Source organism: Corythoichthys intestinalis, chromosome 10 (genome assembly GCF_030265065.1).
Source record: "Corythoichthys intestinalis isolate RoL2023-P3 chromosome 10, ASM3026506v1, whole genome shotgun sequence".
Classification (NCBI taxonomy): domain Eukaryota; kingdom Metazoa; phylum Chordata; class Actinopteri; order Syngnathiformes; family Syngnathidae; genus Corythoichthys; species Corythoichthys intestinalis.
In genome coordinates this window covers 29,649,906-29,669,294 of record NC_080404.1, presented here as the reverse complement: position 1 = coordinate 29,669,294, position 19,389 = coordinate 29,649,906, and the positions used below count along the sequence as shown (strand labels likewise).

The 19,389-nt window shown below is 39.7% G+C and overlaps 1 protein-coding gene across 1 annotated transcript in view; it reads right to left on the bottom strand.

Moving 5' to 3' along the window:
* ryr2b (ryanodine receptor 2b (cardiac)) overlaps positions 1–19,389 on the bottom strand; it is a 146,861-nt gene that overhangs the window by 102,836 nt on the left and 24,636 nt on the right. The window contains exons 19-30 of the mRNA XM_057847869.1: positions 15,234–15,475; positions 14,748–14,940; positions 14,450–14,669; positions 11,839–11,943; positions 11,615–11,718; positions 11,424–11,507; positions 9,649–9,808; positions 9,358–9,505; positions 1,781–1,989; positions 1,447–1,621; positions 1,156–1,364; positions 216–402 (exon numbers count right to left, since the gene is read on the bottom strand). Of these exons, the coding sequence (XP_057703852.1) occupies positions 216–402; positions 1,156–1,364; positions 1,447–1,621; positions 1,781–1,989; positions 9,358–9,505; positions 9,649–9,808; positions 11,424–11,507; positions 11,615–11,718; positions 11,839–11,943; positions 14,450–14,669; positions 14,748–14,940; positions 15,234–15,475 (2,036 nt within the window). The remainder of the gene's footprint in view (positions 1–215; positions 403–1,155; positions 1,365–1,446; positions 1,622–1,780; positions 1,990–9,357; positions 9,506–9,648; positions 9,809–11,423; positions 11,508–11,614; positions 11,719–11,838; positions 11,944–14,449; positions 14,670–14,747; positions 14,941–15,233; positions 15,476–19,389) is intronic.

Below are 19,389 nucleotides of genomic sequence, written 5' to 3'. Positions count from 1 at the left end.
TCCTATAAAACCGAAGTAATTATACCGTATAATGCAAATAAGGTAAAAATGTATAACCTATATAACTCAAGTGATTATACTGTATAATGCAAATAAGGTTGCTTAAAAGTGGGTAGTGATAATTTAAGCATCCTGAAAAGTTGGTAGTGTGATGTCCCTACCGTCTATATGCAAATCTACACCCTTGGTATAAAATGATGTGACATGATGCAAACCTGGTGAGAAAGAGCTGGGTGCGACTGACAGTATGCCCCCTGCTGGACTTGTGAGCACTGGGGCGCACTGGATGGACATGCTGAGACGGTAGAAGCCCATTTCACTGCCTCCGCTGTTGTGTGGCAACAACCGTTGAGAGACTCTCAGGCTCGATAAGGAATCATTTGAGCCACTGACTCTACTGACCTTGAATTAGATTCAAACAGAATAGAGGCTCAGCCTTGCCAATAAACCAGTGCTCAAAACCACACAGGCTAACAAAGAAATGCCTGTTGAAACTTACGTCAGCTTATAGAATATTCTTGACTGACTTTATTAAGACTTGTATACAGTTAGTTGCGTCTCTGGAGTGATTTCCTACCATATACCGGTAGTTGCGTCCCTGGAGTGATTGCCTAACAATTAAGTACGAAATTATAAAACCAAGTAGAGCCGTGAGAAAATGTTTAAGACTGTCACAAAATTTAAATAAAATCAAAGATAACCAAAGCAGACATAAAACACGGTTCAAAAATGGTGAACAGATTTACAAATAAATCATTCATTATCATTGCACTATTTGACGAAAGCGATTTATAGGCATTAATTTGACCCCTGAAATATCTCCGGTAAAGAGCCTGAAAATATTTAATTTAAATAAATATATATATTTATATGAAGACAAGTGCTGAGAAAATGCAAAGAAGATAAATACGTAGTACTCAAATGTACAGATATAGACCTACCCATAACAAAATAGCATTTGAGACATGACTGAATGGCTTTTTCTTTTGCGAGTCTGATGCCCATTTTGTATCCTTTGCTTTTTTTTCTTAATTATTGTTCAAATACTAAATGTATGTAGTGTGGCAAATTTATAAGATTTATTGTCACTATTGATTATTACTTCAAATACATAGTATAAATATAATAAGCAGCCTAAAGAATGTGCACACGAACCTGCAAGTGGGGATCGTCTGGAAGTATCGACTTAAACTGTGCCTGTTTCCAACTCATCCAGAGTGAAGGATCACGAGCCATATTGACAGCAAAAGGCTCGTAACCCTCCTGTAGACCGCACACACTAAAGTACTGCAAAGAGCCTTCTTGTCGGCCCAAGTTCAACCTCACCACCTGGTTCACACCCACACTGACTACAGGGAGCAGGCCTAAAATGTCGGACAGAAAATGGAAACATGTACCCTGATGGGTAATAAAACATTTAAAAAAATTTTTTTTTTTAAACTTTACCATCTCTGATGTCAAAGTCTTGAGCAGCCAGTTCTGATCCTCGGTCATTAAACAATAACTCTCCATTTAGTGTGACCATCATGGTGCTTTCAGTCATGTCTACCAAGCAACCCACCACATCGGCTCGCTGCCAGGCACGCCCCAGAGGTTCCCCACCCTGATGGTACCACCGAGCCTGTCAGAATCATTAAATATAGAAGCGGATTTGCATCAGTCTTCTTGGAAACATGAATGGCTCATACTTTATGGCCAAATAGTTATACTATGAGGTGCTTTTTGATGTCAAAGACAAAAAAAAATCAGGGAAGCAAGTTCAGAATATTTTAAGTCTCACCTCAAATCCATCAAACACAAACGCCTGATCATCAGAGCCCAGCTCTTTATCAGGGGTGCAGCCAGGCCTGGCCCAGCCAACTCTTATATTCCCCGCAGTGACCAATTCACATTCAAAGTACCACTTTCCCCGAGTCACAGCAAAAGATTTATCTGCACGTAACACTCTGCACTTTTCACTAGAGAAGAAGCATCCATTTGATAAAATGACTGCAAGAAAAAAAGAAAAGTTGAATGCAGGCTATTATGCGATAATAACCATGTCCGATAAACAAATGTACACAATACATTTGCATGCACTTATTATTTTACTGTGACAACCTCGTGAAAAAAGATGTACTTCGAGTCACTTCATTTTGTGTGCTGTTATATAAATCTCTCTCATATATACATACATACATACATATACATATATATATATATATATATATATATATATATATATATATTAGGGCTGTCAAACGATTACAATTTTTAATCGAGTTAATTACAGCTTAAAAATTAATTAATCGTAATTAATCACAATTAATCGCAATTCAAACCATCTATAAAATATGCCATATTTTTCTGTAAATTATTGTTGGAATGGAAAGATAAGACAAGATGGATATATACATTCAACATACGGTACATAAGGACTGTATTTGTTTATTATAACAATAAATCAACAAGATGACATTAACAAGACTTGTAGTTCTTAAAAGATGAATATTAGTACAAGTTATAGAAATGTTATATTAAAACGCCTCTTAATGTTTTCGTTTTAATAAAATTTGTAAAATTTTCAATCAAAAAATAAACTAGTAGCCCTTTTCTGTCCTCAATGTGTGTGAGTACACAAACTGACAGATAGCGAACATAAGTTCCAAAAAGAAATCAGACGGTGTGGCAAAGTTGCATGGGCTTTACTGAAGTCATCTCTTTTTGACAGGAGCACGTTTCTTGTATTTTTGTAAAACTGAAAATAACAAGGCAATGTGTCAATAACTTACATAAATCACAAAATAACATAAAATGTACACACACGTGTCCATTTGAGCAGTAGCACTAGCCAATTAGCTCACAAGCATCTAACAATGTAACTGCATTTCACCACATATGTGAACAAATTCAAATACACATCATCAATAACTATCTAATGCTCATGAATATAAACAAAGGAGGAATATAACTCACAAGCGATGCATGTATTAGACACAAACAGTGTGATGGGGCTATGAGAACTGCCACTGAATACTGGATGCGGACGTTAGCTGGTCTGAATAGCACTGTCTATTAGTGTGAGTTCGCGTCGACATACAGTATATACCCTACCCACCGACGTCACAAAACCACGTGCTCGCTGTGTAGTTCCGCCCACTTGTCCGTCATTTTGTCTCTGTATTAGCATTGTTTTCAATTGATCGAGGAATTTAAAATGCATTTCATGGAAGACCCGGTGCTTTCTGATGCCGTAAACTCACTGGATGTGTTGCATAAAAGGCGTTATGTGGAAAAGCTTCGTTCTATACAGTCGCCAGATCCATATTTGATGCCCAAATCGATGTTTTTCGACCCACTGTCTTCGCCCTGTCTGCCTGACATCTGCTACGCTAATATTTACAATTATCTTGTCCACACAAAATCAGCCTATTCCCACGAAAATTTGCAAAACTTCAAGAGCTTGGAGGCTTATAAATACTTCGTTGCTGGTTGGGTGAAACAGTGGCCTATACTACGAACCGAGTTCAACCTCCCCAGAAGTAATCCAGTTTACCATCGGGTAACCGGAGTTGACAAAACCTGGTTGTCTAGTTTGTGGTCAATCGGTACTACGACGCTGATTATGAGGTTGATTAGTCGAACCTGTGTCAACCCAGTCAGAGTTACTGCACGTTCACATAAAAGGGGGCGGTGACCAGAGTCAAACACTACTTGTGACGATGGCACGGGCACCTTACTTCACGGAGGAGAATGCGCGATGATCATGCGGAATTATGAGGAATTAAAATCCACCCTCACCGCGAAATCCAACACCGCTTGGGCGAGTAGAGCGCAACGGGTCTGTTGACAGCGAATTTACAGATCGTGTGATTTGTGAATGCGTCAATATGCCAGTTTACTTATGTCCATGAAAAGAAATAAAGCCTGCTGTCAGGACAATAAAATAAGATTTGGTACATTAACAGTAAGAAATAATTGTCACGCATCACCACACGAAACAGGATGATTGTATGTTTAGTCCCCTTGACTGTACGAATACGTATGTTCTTTTTTTTAGTTTGGGCCTAAAAAATCCGAGTCCGATCAATAAACTTGATTTGCAGGCCCGAGCCCGACAACCCCCCCCCCCCAAAAAAAAATGTTATATTTGTGAGGACTCAGGAGAAGAAGGAAATGCGGGGATGCCATGCGTTGCTGCGTAAATAAAAGCCCGTCTTTTGTAGCGATTTTTCACAGTTAAACAAGACTGTAAGATGCATATTCAATAAACATTTATATCTTTTATATTTGTGCGTCTGTCCTATCAGTGGATTTGACATTTAATTTAATCTCCTCCAGTTGGCAGAAAAAAACGCAAGTTTTCTCAATGTTTAAATAGTCTCCATATTTCTATGATTATTATAAATGCATCAATTTGAAGCGTTTCCATACCCCACTCCGAATCGCACGGCATACAGTGTTCTTACGCAGATATTCAGCATCACCGATGGAATACATATATTGTCCCTGGCGAAAGAGCGCACGGACAGGCACACACAATCTGCGCGGTTGTGAGGGCCTGACTCGGCGGGTTACATTAGTGACGTCTGCTGCCTAGATCAGTTGGCACAGGTAAAGAATTCCCTCAGCTGAAAATCTATATCTTTCATGGAGAACATCTTCCGGGTACGCCAGCGGATTCTGGCGGTCCCGAAATACCCGTGCCCTCCGGAGAGAGCCCCTCACAATCCGCGCGCCAATGTCGTATGGGTCGTCCAAGTACGCTGTCATTGGCAGGAGGACACGTCCGCGGAGGAGTGCTGTTTAAATAGAGCGTGGTTAATTGGAATCCTGATGTTAAGCAAGATCTAACTCTGACACGACCAGGTTTGGCGTGTGGCGTGTGTTGCCATGGCAACACTTCTCGGTTCCAACATATCCACCTTTCGTAGTCTCGCATAGCCGCGAACTTACGTCGCACGTGATAAAGTTACTCTCGAAGTTACCCTGCTAAGCCAGAAAACCGGCTTCGTAGTATAGGCCACAGGTCCTCGTTCGGCAGGAATTCTATCTTGTGCTTGGAAAGGTGAGTTACGAAATTTTCAATTCAAAATCTTTTGTTATTGCTAACATCCACTGTCAAGTCTAATGTATTTCATGTCGTTTGTCAATGGAGTTAAGGCTTTTAATGTTTATATGGTTTAGCGATAGCACTCTCACTACATACATACGTGTATGTTGTCGGCGATTAGCCTAGCAATGATCTTAATTGTGGTTATTTGTCAGCCCCGTAGACGAGGCCAGTTTCTTTCACTTGGTACCAGCTAAATATTATTCAAAAAATAACGATGGTGGAAGAAAGGGAAGTCACAAACATCTTGAATTTGAAACTATGTCGTACTACGTCGTATGTTGTCGGCGATTAGCCTCGCAATGATCTTAATTGTGGTTATTTGTCAGCTCCGTAGATGAGGCCAGTTTCTTTCACTTGGTACCAGCTAAATATTATTCAAAAAATAACGATGGTGGAAGAAAGGGAAGTCACAAACATCTTGAATTTGAAACTATGTCGTACTACGTCGTATGTTGTCGGCGATTAGCCTCGCAATGATCTTAATTGTGGTTATTTGTCAGCCCAAAACCCTCTAAGTATATCTTAAATGCATCTTACCGGATATAAAATGACTACTACATAGTCTGTGGTAATTTTTTGGTGCCCAGTTTTCACGTCGAATTGCAGCCGTCCATTTCGCTCTCCTCTTTGGATCCCTCGGAATACGGTAAAACTTCAAGTCTCTCCTTCCATCTTCTCTGTTAGTGCAACCAACAGCCACACACGCCTTCACCATTTTGATTATTAATGTTAAGGAGCAGAAAAACACGCCGTAAATAGGAGAAATGTACGTAGCCGTAACAGGTTAACACTATGTTTTGACGGACAAGTGGGCGGTACCATTCAGGAGAGCGGAGTTGTGACGTCACGTGGGTAGGGTCTATAATCACGTCAGAAAAGCGCGCCGAAACCCAAATAATCAGCTGCACTGAATCGCCAGCAGAGGGCGACATTACGCCACATAACATATGCAAGTCACACCCAAGCACCAGCAGAGGGCGAAAAAACTCCATAAAACACAATTAACAAGTTGGCCTTTCACTGTATTGACATTTAAATCTGTCTGAGCGGGCCTAGTGCGTTAATTGCGTCAAATATTTTAACGTTATTAATTAAAAAATTAATTACCGCGCGTTAACGCGATAATTTTGACAGCCCTAATACATATATATACATACATATACATACATACATACATACATACATACATACATACATGGCGGAAAACACAGACAAGGCTGAAAAAGCAGTTTCTGCTCTTGCACCCCTCTTTAAAAGAAACTGCTGTATTTTAAGCCAAAACAGCTGTTGTGTTTGATAGAACAATATGTCTATATGCTGCCATAGTAGATTCATGGTGCAATAGGCCCCCGAACTATTTTTAATTTGTCCGTTTTACCCTGTAAACCCCTTTTTACAGATGTAGCGCAACCGCTTTTAATTCAACCCAGCCATAAAAAGAAGGTAAGTAATCGTATTTATTGTTCGAAATGTCTGTCATTTTTAGCTTAGAATCATTCATTGATGTCTAATATTTAGTTTAAAAAAAAACGAAAATTATTCACTCGCATATTTTAAACTTTTAAACAAATTACGTCTGAATGAAAAAATTGGCGTCTGTAAAAAAGTCACGTATATCTACCTCATAACTATCGCTTAATTGTATTTTTTTCGTCACTGTCGCATTTTCCCCAATATTTTAGATGATAATCGACCCAAACAAAAAAAATTCAAAAAAAAAAAAAAAAAAAAACGTTTAAAAGGGTAAATATATGAAAAAGAAAATCCCGACCACTCCTTGATGTCTGCGATTTCTGCATCGCGACCCTCGTTATATTACCATGTTTCACCCATAAAATCCCCCCAAAATCCAGCTGTAGACATTCACAGCTGTGTTTTGACACTCAGTGATACATACTAGATGGAGTACTTGGATCGAAACAAGGTAAGTACGCGCTAATATCTCGTTAAAGTCATGGCGTCTGTATTTCTGCTCTCGCGTGCTCTCACCTCCAGATAGGGTTTTGCTGTTAATTTTTTTCTTTCTTTTTTTTTTTTTTAAATGCCCTCCTGTTCAAAATTTTTCTTCCCCCAGAAAATTGAGATTTTAAGCTTTCCAATGATGCATCACACATGCATATCGGACAGTTTTGAAATTTGGCCAAATTGGGGGTCTCAGAGCGGAATTTAAGAGTCACCTGATTGTTTTCCGCCATATACATATAAAGGCTGGTTCATGTCTGACCCGTTGAATGATTTGCACTGAAACGAGACGCCCGGAGTTTATGGTATAGAGTTTATCCGACACATTTTTCACTTGTGATGAAACCGATATTCTCTCAGACCACAGGGGGCAGCAAAAGTGTGTCTACGGCATACGAGTGACTTCATACTATAACAGAAGTAGAGTTTTTTCCCGCCTTTGCTCGCAACTCTCCTCAAGGAGGAACAACTTCTTTGTCGTTTGATGGCATTCTCATCCCAGTGGTCTTTATCTCCCGAATCATACAAGGGTTTGTACTTGTGAACTTCTGCAATTAGTTGTTCATCTTCCATGTTTTTCCACAGGAGTTGATGAATCCTCTCCGCCCACTCCACTCGCCTCTGCCAATAGCAGTTCGCATGCTATGCGTCCCCGCGCAGAAACGTGGTTTAAAAATTTCTGCAGGTATGCGGTGAGAAAATCTGACACCTTTGTGTGCCGTGACGTCACTTTTCCGCGTGGATTTGTCAGCTATAAACCAGCTTTAAAGTGCGTATGACAGCAAAAAGCATGATTCATATTTTCCGCGATATTTCATGCTCCTGAATGAAATGGACCGCTTGGATGTGTGTGGAAGAGATCGCTATATTTATTCCGTTTTTTTGAACACCGCGCCATGAAAATGAGCGACTTCCTGGATTGACGAGGATTCCAAATGTGACGTCAGCGGGATAGTCATCTTCAGAATAAATCCAATACTACGGTATGCAGAACGGCTGCGGATTCAGTTGATTTTGCGGATTAATTTATTTATTTTTTTAATTTTGCTGCACTAGGAAGAGGCATATGAGCCTTTTTGGGTTTCAAAAAGTTCCCGAGATTGGCATAAACATTTCTGACAGCTGTGGGACCATTGGACTTACGAAGAAGTGAGTAAACATCGTGTTTTGTATTATGTCAAATACTGGGATCATGGCATACATTTTAATAAGGAAGTGGCTTGCATTTTGTGGCCGGCAATCGGCAGCACATCGCCCCCCCAGTCCTCTTTGCATGCCCACCAATAATGTGCTTTCCTCAGCTTGGCCACGAGCAGCTCCGCGCTCCGATGTCGGCCGAGAATGGGCTATTTTCAGCGTTCATTCCCGGCGACGAGCACTGCCAGCTTGCCGTGGCCCCATTAGAACGGGGAGCTGTATTTTGCTCGCCTGGTCCTCTTCGCCCGCCGAGAATGCGCTTTCCTCGGCTTGATGACGAGCCGGGTCCCAGTACAATGACTGGGCTGACCCAGCCCGATCAGTTCTTGCGTGCCCGCCGAGAATGCGCTTTCCACAGGTTAGCCACGCGCAGCTCTGTGCTCCGATGTCAGCTGTTTTTTTTCCACCGAGAATGGGCTATTTTCGGTGTTTATTCCCGGCGACGAGCACTGCCAGCCCACCGTTCTTTACGCTCTTTCTTTCCGTTCGGAAGCAGGGGCGGGCAGGGAAATGACAAAAGCCCGTGGCATAAAATATAGTTCGGGAGGTGCAAGAAGTGGACAGTTTTGACCATTATGGAGTAACTTTGCTACGTCGTACTGAATAAATGCATTTTTAATATTTCATATTCCATTTAGTACAAGACTGTTATTTGTCATGACCAAATCATTTATTTAGCAATTGGAGAAAAATACTTTGATAAAAAGAATATCCTGTAAAAATATTGGTGCAGAGAGATTGAAAGAATGGCATTTTGCTGCTCTCTTTGTCACATTTTCCTCATTATGAATAATTCCTCCTTAATGGGCTGAAGTCTAAATCAGATGAAACCATTCTCCTGCCAACTTCATCCTCCTGTTAGGGGCGCCAGAGCCCTGTAATGGTAGGTGTGGCTAAACCACAGATTAAAAGACTAATTTCTCGTCATCTGCGCTTTGCCAATTTGTTGTATGTAGTCGAATCGTCTCAAAATATGATTCTAATTCACATAATAATGCTATTTAAGACTTTTTGTATCCTGGCGTACGCACTTTAACACTTCACCCCTTCTAAAGGATTATCTGGTCTTGTTTTAAACTGTGAGCAATGGCTTTGAAACCTACTATTTTCCTTGTGTAAGGTCTCCAGGCTGTAACCGTATGCCAGCAGGGTGCAAACAGCATCCTTGACACCTTGCAGTCCCATTCTTCTATCCCTTTCATCAAGCAGGCTGTAGGGCACAAGATTCGGGCTCTGCTTTAATTTACCATCCTAAATTTAAAGCACACAAATAGGATTGGTTAGAAAAACATTTCTGTAGCCAGAGAACACCTGTGCTGTGAAAATGTGATTATTTCTGAACAAAAATGTTCAAATGTGACTCCCCCTTTCCCAATACAGCACACAACGCAAACCTGTTGTACTCCATATGTCCATCCCTGCTTGATACGCTCTCTGGCCCAGACATTGTGCTCGTTCTCTGCCAGCAACTTGACCGCCTCCACATGTGTAGAGTTGAGAAAAATCTGACTCACATCTACTGGTGCGGGTCTGTAGCCACCAGGTTGGTCGTACCTGTGAAGACACCGAGGCACATGTTTTAAAGTAAAATAAATATCATACATAGACTTGGGCGTCTCACCAACTTGCCGTACAAATTTTTCGAATAATATTTTTAAACTTAACAAATGAAATTGTTTCGATTAGAGGAATGGAGGAATTCCAGATTTTTTGATTTTAGAACAAATAAAGTAAGTAAAGTTGTTGTTTACATAAACTCGTAAGCAAGCTATCACTAAAGTAACGTACAAAATAATTATTTATCTCATCTCAACTGTCCCATAAATATGCTTATTTAGTGCGTGGCTTGACTTATTCTGCTATATGCGTGGCAAGTAGTGGATAAACAGGATGATTACAGTAGAAAGTACCTTCTTCACGTCTTCAATCAAGGGCGTAGGTTTGGTCTTAATATTGGTAGAGACAATATAACAGCATAACCTGCATGTCCACCTTTTGCTGGGGATGGGACAGTAATTAGACCAAACATATTTGGTCACTGGGGGTCAGGGCTACATTTCTCACCAATATGAACCTAATTAATTGATAGGGTAAATGATCAATGCAAAATAAATCTGCATTGTCCTATACTAACTTTCACACTGCAAATTAATAACGTCTTAATCTGATAATTTTTGTTAAATCTAGTCAAATAATTTTCTCCATCTTTTCTTTTTTTTTTTTTTTTTTTTTGGTGTTAAAGGCTAGTTAACAGATTAATGCATCAGATTCTTCCACTTAAAGTAAATATTACTATTTGTTCGTATTGAGCCCATACAGCTAAAAATTGGCCATTTTCCACCTAAATAAAGAAAAAAATTATTTCAAATAATGTTTTGAACAATATTCTTGAATTAAGAACATTTCTGACAAAAAAGTTTTTCTTTTAAGATAAAATATACAAACTTTTTGCTTAAAATAAGTCTGTTAAGCTCATTTTCAGCTAGCTCATATTTCAAGAAATCTAAGTGAGTAAAATTGATTTGAAGCACTGTAGCAATAGCAAAATTAGTGGTGTGTTCCTCACCTCCACAACATTGACGTCTTTTTACATTACTTACAGTGGCTGCTGCTGTCGGAAAAAAAACTTTTAATATCCCTTGTCTTTGAAGGGGTCGGGGGAGGCGGCATGTTGTATTTCTGTCAGGCTCGGAATGCGTGTGGGGGGGGGGGGGTCAAGTCATCAGCAAATCAAACATGCGTTTGAGTGAAAAAAATGTACCGTGTGAAGTACTGTAATTCACTTAATAATGGTAGGATAAATTCTATCCTTACAACATATAGGAAGACTGATCTAAATGACCTATACAATTGAAGTCATTATATAATGCAAATAAGGTTGCCTAAATGTTGGTGGGGATAATTTGAGCCTCCTGAAAAGTTGGTAGTGTTATGTCCCTACCGCCCCTTGCAAAGCTACGCCCTTGTCTTCAATCTACCTATTTAACATTGCTAGCATAGATAAACAAAGTGAACCTTGTCCATTGTGAATAAATAAGAATTCTCTATCAAATAAGTTAAATTGGATCAATTCCACTGAAATACCTGATCACAGCACTTTAGTTGTTGCAAATCACTGCTAGAAAGAATAAACAAGGAATAAAATTAAACAACTATTAATAATACATACCTATTAGAGAGTCTCAGAAAGTGGACACTCTCCTCTGTGCATTCATCGTTTAAGCCAATATGAAAACCAAGAGCCAGAAGAGTCCTGTCATAAATGATTGGGGGGAAAAAAACACTGAATTATGTACGTAGTGATTTATATCAATTTTGATGAATCATCAATGACTATGAGCACAAAGTTACAGTGCCCACCTCAGGGTGTCCTGGGCAGTCTGCAGGTTCTGGTTCCTCTCCTGATCAGGCAACTTGGAGAACTCCACCAGACATGGATCCAGTCGCTTCCCTTCATCTCGCTCCTGTTTTAGACGGAAAAACCTTATAAGTGTGAGCAAAACTAATGCAAAATGGACAAAACAACATTCCCATTGCGCAATGCAATCAATCTACATTAAATTGGCATTGTGTTTCCTTCTTACATTTCCTTGAATCCATCCAAGATCAATCTTTTCCATTACCCAGAGTTCATGGATGTTCTCAGCAATTTTATCTCGGATATCCTCAAATTGCAGAGGTAGTTCAACCTGTCAAGATAATATACAAAGTAGTTGAGGAAAATATATATGCATGTGCATAAAAGTTGCTATACCTCTCTTAATGAAAGAAAAACTGGTCACACAAATAAACTGTGAAAAAAATAAATAAAAAGCAACCAAAATAAATTAATTATTCCATAATTTTTGTTGAGCTATTTTTGAGACTACTGTGAGTTTTTCAACAATGTCACAGAGGTGGAGCAACAGCTTTAGGCACATGTCTAGAATTGCCAATTCTCACTCAAGTGATCTAAAGACGATATGTAAAAACTAGAGCTAGGAAAAAATATCATCTGGTGAAATATTGCGATCATTTATGTCACGAACCGAGTATACTTTAGATAATTCTAATGTGCTGCGTCAACGCAGCGCCAGTGACAAGCCAACAAACTAGCGATGTCCCGAGCCGATCACTCTCCGTCCTGCTGCTTTTCTTTGTCCGCATTGCTTGTTGAACTTAACGATGAGTGACAGCTGTTGAGGCTTTGATGTTCCAAGAAAAGCCTGGGAGCGCTATACTTGAAAGACACCGCATCTTTGAGCTTGTGTGAACAGTTGCAGTAGTGTTAGTGGCAATTCATTGTGTGTGTAAAGCATGAGTTATGCTTCCGTGTTGCGGTGAAGGCGTAGTGACTACGGCGTCGATGAGCATTCGATACTTCTGCGGGAAGGGAACGCGTTGCCATGTAATTCACCGGCAAGCCACTAGAGAGGTGTGGCGTTGTGTTTGTATGCTTTGGGGGGACTCTTCATGTGGCCATTCGCTTCCGAACACGCACATACTTGTCTCGGAGGTTCTTCCATTTTTTATGCAATCGCTGACTTCCAGCCCTGTATTTTCAGCAATCTCCTTCCAGGAATTCCTTGCCATTTGGCAATTTTTATAATGTATAGGAGACATTAAAGATGTTGTCGCACTTGCGGACCTCTTCTATGATATTCTTGTCGGCTTGGTCCATTTTTGCGTGTAGCACAACTATGTTTGAAAATGGGGGTGATTTTGTGCTGAACCGGAAACAACAGTCTGAGAGGACCAATCACAGTCCATTTTTGTCACGTCTCCACACGTTGACATGACGCCCAAGTCAGAAAATTGTGGAGTTGCACGTCAGGCTACGACGAAGGGTCGTAAATCGGGTCTACCTTGGCGGCGTAGGTTTGCCGAAGAAGCATAACTCAGCCTTAACTCATTCACCCCCAGCCATTTTCACCAGAGCAAGGCCCTTCGCGCCCGGCCGTTTTTCTGGATTTTGACTGATTTTGCAAGGCCCACAGAAAATTCTATTCTATAGCTATATACTGTAAACATGGAACCCACCAAAAAAAAAGATTAGACTCTCTTCTTTCAGCAGAAAAAAAGTAAGTTCATATCTTTTTCCATTCTTTTGAAATCAGCATTAGAAAATAGCTTAGTTTGAGCAATTTTCCAATTTCTGATGAAAAAACAGAGAAAATGAGCTTTTTGTAAACGCATACATTTCAAACATAACTTTGACTTTAACACAGCTATTTTTTGCATTAGTTACATCCCAAACATCTGAATAATGTTTTCCTTTTACAAAATATCACAATGAACAAGACAAATAGAGCTTTTGATAGCAAAGTAACAATTTGTTTCCACGACACCTGAGAGATGACGCCTGTTGTCGCCGAGATGACGCCGTTGTCGCCGCGTCTGCCGTGTAAACCTTTCCCTCATCGTTGTATCTCACAAAGATGGATTATTTTTTAATCTCTGCGGGGTCTGGTTGGCGAGCCCGCTGCACGGTGGTCTCAGTCGTTTTGCTCCGTCGTCCAGCGCCTGCATTCCAGGCGTCAGCGCTCCGACCATGCTGCCCGGCCTTTCATTGCTGTTGAATCGGGTTGCGGGTCTTTACAAAATATGCTACTGCCCTCCAGTGGCCAGTTTTATGGCTTTAAAGTGGGTTTGGAGCCTTGTTTTTTGTTTCTCAGATAGCTCGCAAGGTATACATTCTTCTTATAAAAAAATAAAAAAATTTAAAAAAAAAAACGCAAAAGACGTATAAATACGTTATGGTATAATGAAGCATTTAAAAATAGAACATATTTATACGTTTCTGGGAGCAAATGAGTTAAGTGTTCTCACCAGCGTGAACGGATTTCAGTGGACTGACTCAATGAAGCATTTAATAAAGACAAGTACTTTTCTACGTTATTCTTGTTTAAAAATAATTCAGTGGAGAATACATGTCAAATGGCATCTAGTTTAAACGGATATACACACGTGTTTTTATAAATTTTAAAAGGTAATATGGTGCCATAGTGTGAGTATCGCAATACGTATCGGATCACCACACAGATCTCAAGATACGGACCGGATCGTGACAAAAACGGATCGTCCCAGCTCTAGTAACTTTTGCCAAGATGAAAATATAAAATCTATATCCATTTTGACACATTTCTGTTTTGTTTTTGAGGGGAACACCCTATCTAAATATAAAATAATATCAAACACATTTCAGTAAAATGTTACCTTGCTGATGTCTATTGGCGAAGGGGTGAAGGTAACTGGACTGACAGGCTCAAACGGGCCAATAAGCTCTCGCTTCCCATCTTCATGAGCCAAGAGATATGTATGGCACATTTCTACCATCAGGTTTTCCTTGGGGAGGAGAGCCTCAGAACATGGTGTGAAACCATGCGGGGGAAGAAATCTAAATTCTCCATGTTCTCCTCCAAACAGAAACCGAACCCTTGTTTCCAAAAACATAAGCATTTACTTCTCATACGGTCAAACGGTCGACTGAAAAATTCACATTTGCAGTACTAACTTAACTCCCGCAGAGAAGCTGACTACGGGATGAAGAAGTCCATCAATACAGAAGTTTTCCAGCATGCCTTGCACTGGGAGACCATTGATCCGAAATGAAATGCAAGGGACAGTGAGATCCAGACAGCAGCTCACTACATCACCGTCCATCAGCAGGTAAGGAAAAGGAGAGCGCACTCTGCGGGCCACGCAACCTAAATGAAAAGGATAGTCAGCCTTATTAATGTGACACAGTACAAAAAAGATGCTAAATTTAATTTGGGTTAGTGGCAATGGTTGTTTTCAACACTCATGCTGGGTTTCCTTAAAAATGGGTTAAATTTAGTGAAATTAAAAAAAAAAAAAAAAAATGAGTATGATGTATGTCTCAATTTTGGGGGTGTATTGTGAAAAAAAAAAAACGTTACAGACCTTTTCTTAAAACAAATAGACAGTGTTTAAATTTATGGGGGGAAAATTGATAATTTGCTTGTAAATGTGATCTCACCCGACCACAGTTGAAGGCCATCAAATCCAAAGGAGCAGAGGTCATCTCCAACACCATTGCCCCCCCAGCCATCTCCTCCAGTGGGCCTGGGCCGGTAGCCCTCAGTTAGAGCCCAGCCGACACGGAGGTGCGTGGGCTCCGCAGTGAGGAAGGGCTTTACGTGATCCACCGCCAGCTCGTAGTACCACCGGCGAGGATGCGCTGAATCTTCCCCCAGAGACAGGAAGACGTTGGGCCTTACGCTATAGTGTTTTACAAGAGAGAAGTGGAAAACCAAAGTCATTCAACATGAGTATTGCTTCACTCTGTGTAGCATATCATTTTCTATTTCAAAGATATGTGTCCTTGAAATTTAAAGACAACAATGGGTAACAAATGTGCAGGATGGCACAAACAAGGATATTGCGGAAGGACACACATTTTGAGTGAGTAGTACTTTCACTGCAATTCATACTAGGGTTGCCACAATTAATCAACTAATTGACAAATAATGAAATTAATCGACATTTTGATCATCAATAAAAAGATAATTATCCAAATTATCTTGTTTGAGACTCTTTTAAGTTGCACTGGGAGGTAGGCATGTGCCGGTTACCGGTTTCAAGGTTTACCATGGTATTAAAACCTCACTACTGTATTTCAAAACCACTAAAATTTTCTGTCATACCATAGTACAGTATTAGTTATTTTTTGATGTCACAAAAACTCAAAGCAAAGGCGTTACCGGGAGGCAGGGGTGGGCAGTGCCCACCCACGGACACGCTCTGCCCACCCAAAGAAAACTGGATGTAGTACGGCAGTCTGGGCAGCCATTCATATAGTACTGATGTGCTCTAAGTTTTAACCTTTGCGTTGTTACCTCATCTTTCACCTTAAAAAAAAAAAAAAAAAAAAAAAAAAAAAAAGAAATGAAGGTTTTGTTCCTAGGGAGCGCTACACACATTTACGCATATTTTGATTTTTTTATTTTATTTTTTTTTTTTTTACATTTTATCAAAGTTTTCACCAGTGTTCACCCGGCGTCGGCAGGACAAGGAATGACTGCTAGGGGGCGCTTGGCGCTACATTGTGTATATGGAATTTGTCTTTATACTGTATCAAAGATTACACCTGTCTTGACCTGCCTGCCGATTTTGGTGCATTTTGAAGCTTTCTAAGGGGGTCAAATTGAGCTCAAAAGGGCTGTGGAACAAAGAATAACTACAATAATAATAATTTAAAAAACCAAGGAACCAAAATAGGTTACCTAAAAAAACATTGTCACCTGCATGTCCATACTGTTCAGTTATGGATGTGTTATTAGTCAAATAAAATCAAACCAACTTTTATTTGTTTAGACCAAATCACAACAACAGTTATCTCAAGGAGAAAACAAAACATGTTTTAAGGTGCAGTAGCCCTACGCTGGATTTCGACCTACTTGACCATTGTAGTTTTTTTTTTTTTTTTTTTTTTTTTTAATGTTGTGAAAAATTAAAAAATCCTGTGCAATTGATTTTTTTCTAACCCATACATCTCAAAATAACACATTTTAGACCTATAACTGCCATACCGTGATACTGTGAAACCATGGTATTTTTTGCTCAAGGTTATCATACCATCAAAATCTATACCGGCAGACGCCTACTGGGAGGGACTCTCCTACCAGTTAAAATATATTGAGTGTCTTTCACAGTCAATGGCAGAGAAAGACTTGACAACATTTTCTGATTCCCGTAGTCCTGTTGTGGTTAGCATGCTCACAGTTCTAAGATCAAGGGTTCCGGCCTTACTGTTTGAAGTTTGCATGTTGTCCCTGTGCATGCGTGGGTTTTCTCCAGGTACTCTTCTCAGATCCCCATAATATATGCATGCTAGGCTGATTAAACACTACAAAATTGTCTCTATAAATGTTTGTTTGTCTCCTTGTGCTCTGTGGTCATGAATTATATACGAGTCAATTATTCACTAATCGAAAAAATAAATGGGGATAAGTTGTTGATTAAAATAATCATTTGTGGCAGCACTTTTTCATACCAAAGACTAAAAAAACATCTTTAATATCAGTGCTCAAACGAAAAAAAAATTTCCCACATTAATCTCATGCATTTCAAACCTTGCTTTGTGCACTGGGGCACAGCTATGCTGGAAAAGAAACTGACCTCCCTTAAACTACCCACACAAGTTAAGGGCAATTCAATGTGTTTTAAAAGGTGAAAGAAAAATTTACAACTAGGAGCCTTGACATTTATTAAATATGGCTGTGTCCATTCAACTGCAAACTCGAAAACACACTCAATGCCCATCACATACACCATCTGGAGAATAAATGTCAGTTCTTGTGAGGAACACCAACCATTCAGGGCTCTCAAGACAGCTGAGAAAAGATTCAGTTGAAGAATAAATGGAGAAGACGCCAATAGGGTAAATCCAAGTAAAAAGGCCAGTGAGTTTCTTTGCTCAAGTTGAAGTAGAGCTGACAGAAAACAAAATGGCTTTAGGATGAACGGAGAAAGGAGTGGACGGGTGGCGTTAGGGATGCTTAGGAAGCAGCAGGTGGGAGAAATGCTAGACAAAATAAAACTATAAAGCTTAAGAGGGACAATGGCTGTGTAATGGAGAGAAGTGTAATAAAAGGTGGCAGCTAAGACAAGGCAGATGTTTTTGTTCCTCCTCAAACTATTCATGTTACACAGCTCTTGCCCAAAGTCAGCTGGGATTGCAAACTTTTCCTTCTTTAGATTTGAAATGGATGTTATTTCCAAATTCACACAGATTAACTCTAGGCTCTGCGGAGGAATGGCAGCACCGATGTAACGACAACCTAAAAATATAATGCCTATGGCAAAAAAAAAAAAAAAAAAATGTCTGAAAAGATGACAGTGCCAAATTCAGTCACAACTTGAAAGAAAAATAGCATAAAAGCAGAAAATGACAATGATTAATATTCACACCCTGAACAACTTTTCCCAAAGTGTCATCGAAACAGACATCTGCGTGGGACTGATGCTCAATTTAAAATGAGAACCTAAGACAGCGACAAGTAATTAATCATTAACTGAAGTGCAGAGAAGTGCTGCAGTGCGATGAATGCTTGAGTATCTCTTGCAAATACGTAGAAAATCTCAAGGATAATGATAAGGTACGCAGAGCAAATACATGAAAGGAGTAAGCATGATCCACTCCATGCCACATGCGGCCGACATATACAGTATTTGGTTGTCGTCAAGGCGACCGGTGGCGCTACGTTTAAAAGGAGTAGGAAGACATTTCACACATGAGTGACTTGCTGAACAAGTGAAAAGAAGTGCTGTGTTGACACTGCCATGAATTACTTATGATAACCTCACTCACTAAAAACGTATTCAGCTCATAATCAACCATTTTGTACATTGAGGAGCAGACGTATTTGCATCCCTCTTGATTTTGCGAGTTCACCCACTTAGAAAATTGGTAGAGATCTGAAATTTCAATCATAGATGCATTCCCACTCTTAAAGACATAAATAATCTGAAAAAAAAAAATCCAGAAATCACATTGTATTATTTTTTAAATAATTCATTTGTAATTTATTGGGGTTCATAAGTATTTGTACCCCTGAGAATCAGCAATAATCATGACACTCAAAGAGTTGTCAGTCTACCTTAAAAAAAAAGTCCACTTTTACCCTATGAATAACCACCCACCTAACCCCCGTTTGAACTCAATATTGTCACCTGTGCACCCACAGTCAGTCATAATCCAACTGCTACCATGGGCAAGCCCAGAGAGCTTTCAGAAGACACCAGGAAAAAAAATGTTGAGCTCCACAAAGCTGAAAAAGAATATGGGACAGTTGGAAAGCAGCTTGGTGAGAATAAATCAACAGTTGCAGAAATTGTCAGAAAATTAAAAAAGACTAAACATTAGGGTTGTTCCAATCATGTTTTTTTGCTCCCGATCCGATCCCGATCGTTTTAGTTTGAGTATCTGCCGATCCCGATATTCCCCAATCCGATTGCTTTTTTTTTTTTTTTTGCTCCTGATTCAATTCCTATCATTCCCGATGATTTTTCCGATCATATACATTTTGGCAATGCATTAAGAAAAATATGAATAAAACTCGGACGAATATATACATTCAACATACAGTACATAAGTACTGTATTTGTTTATTATGACAATAAATCCTCAAGAT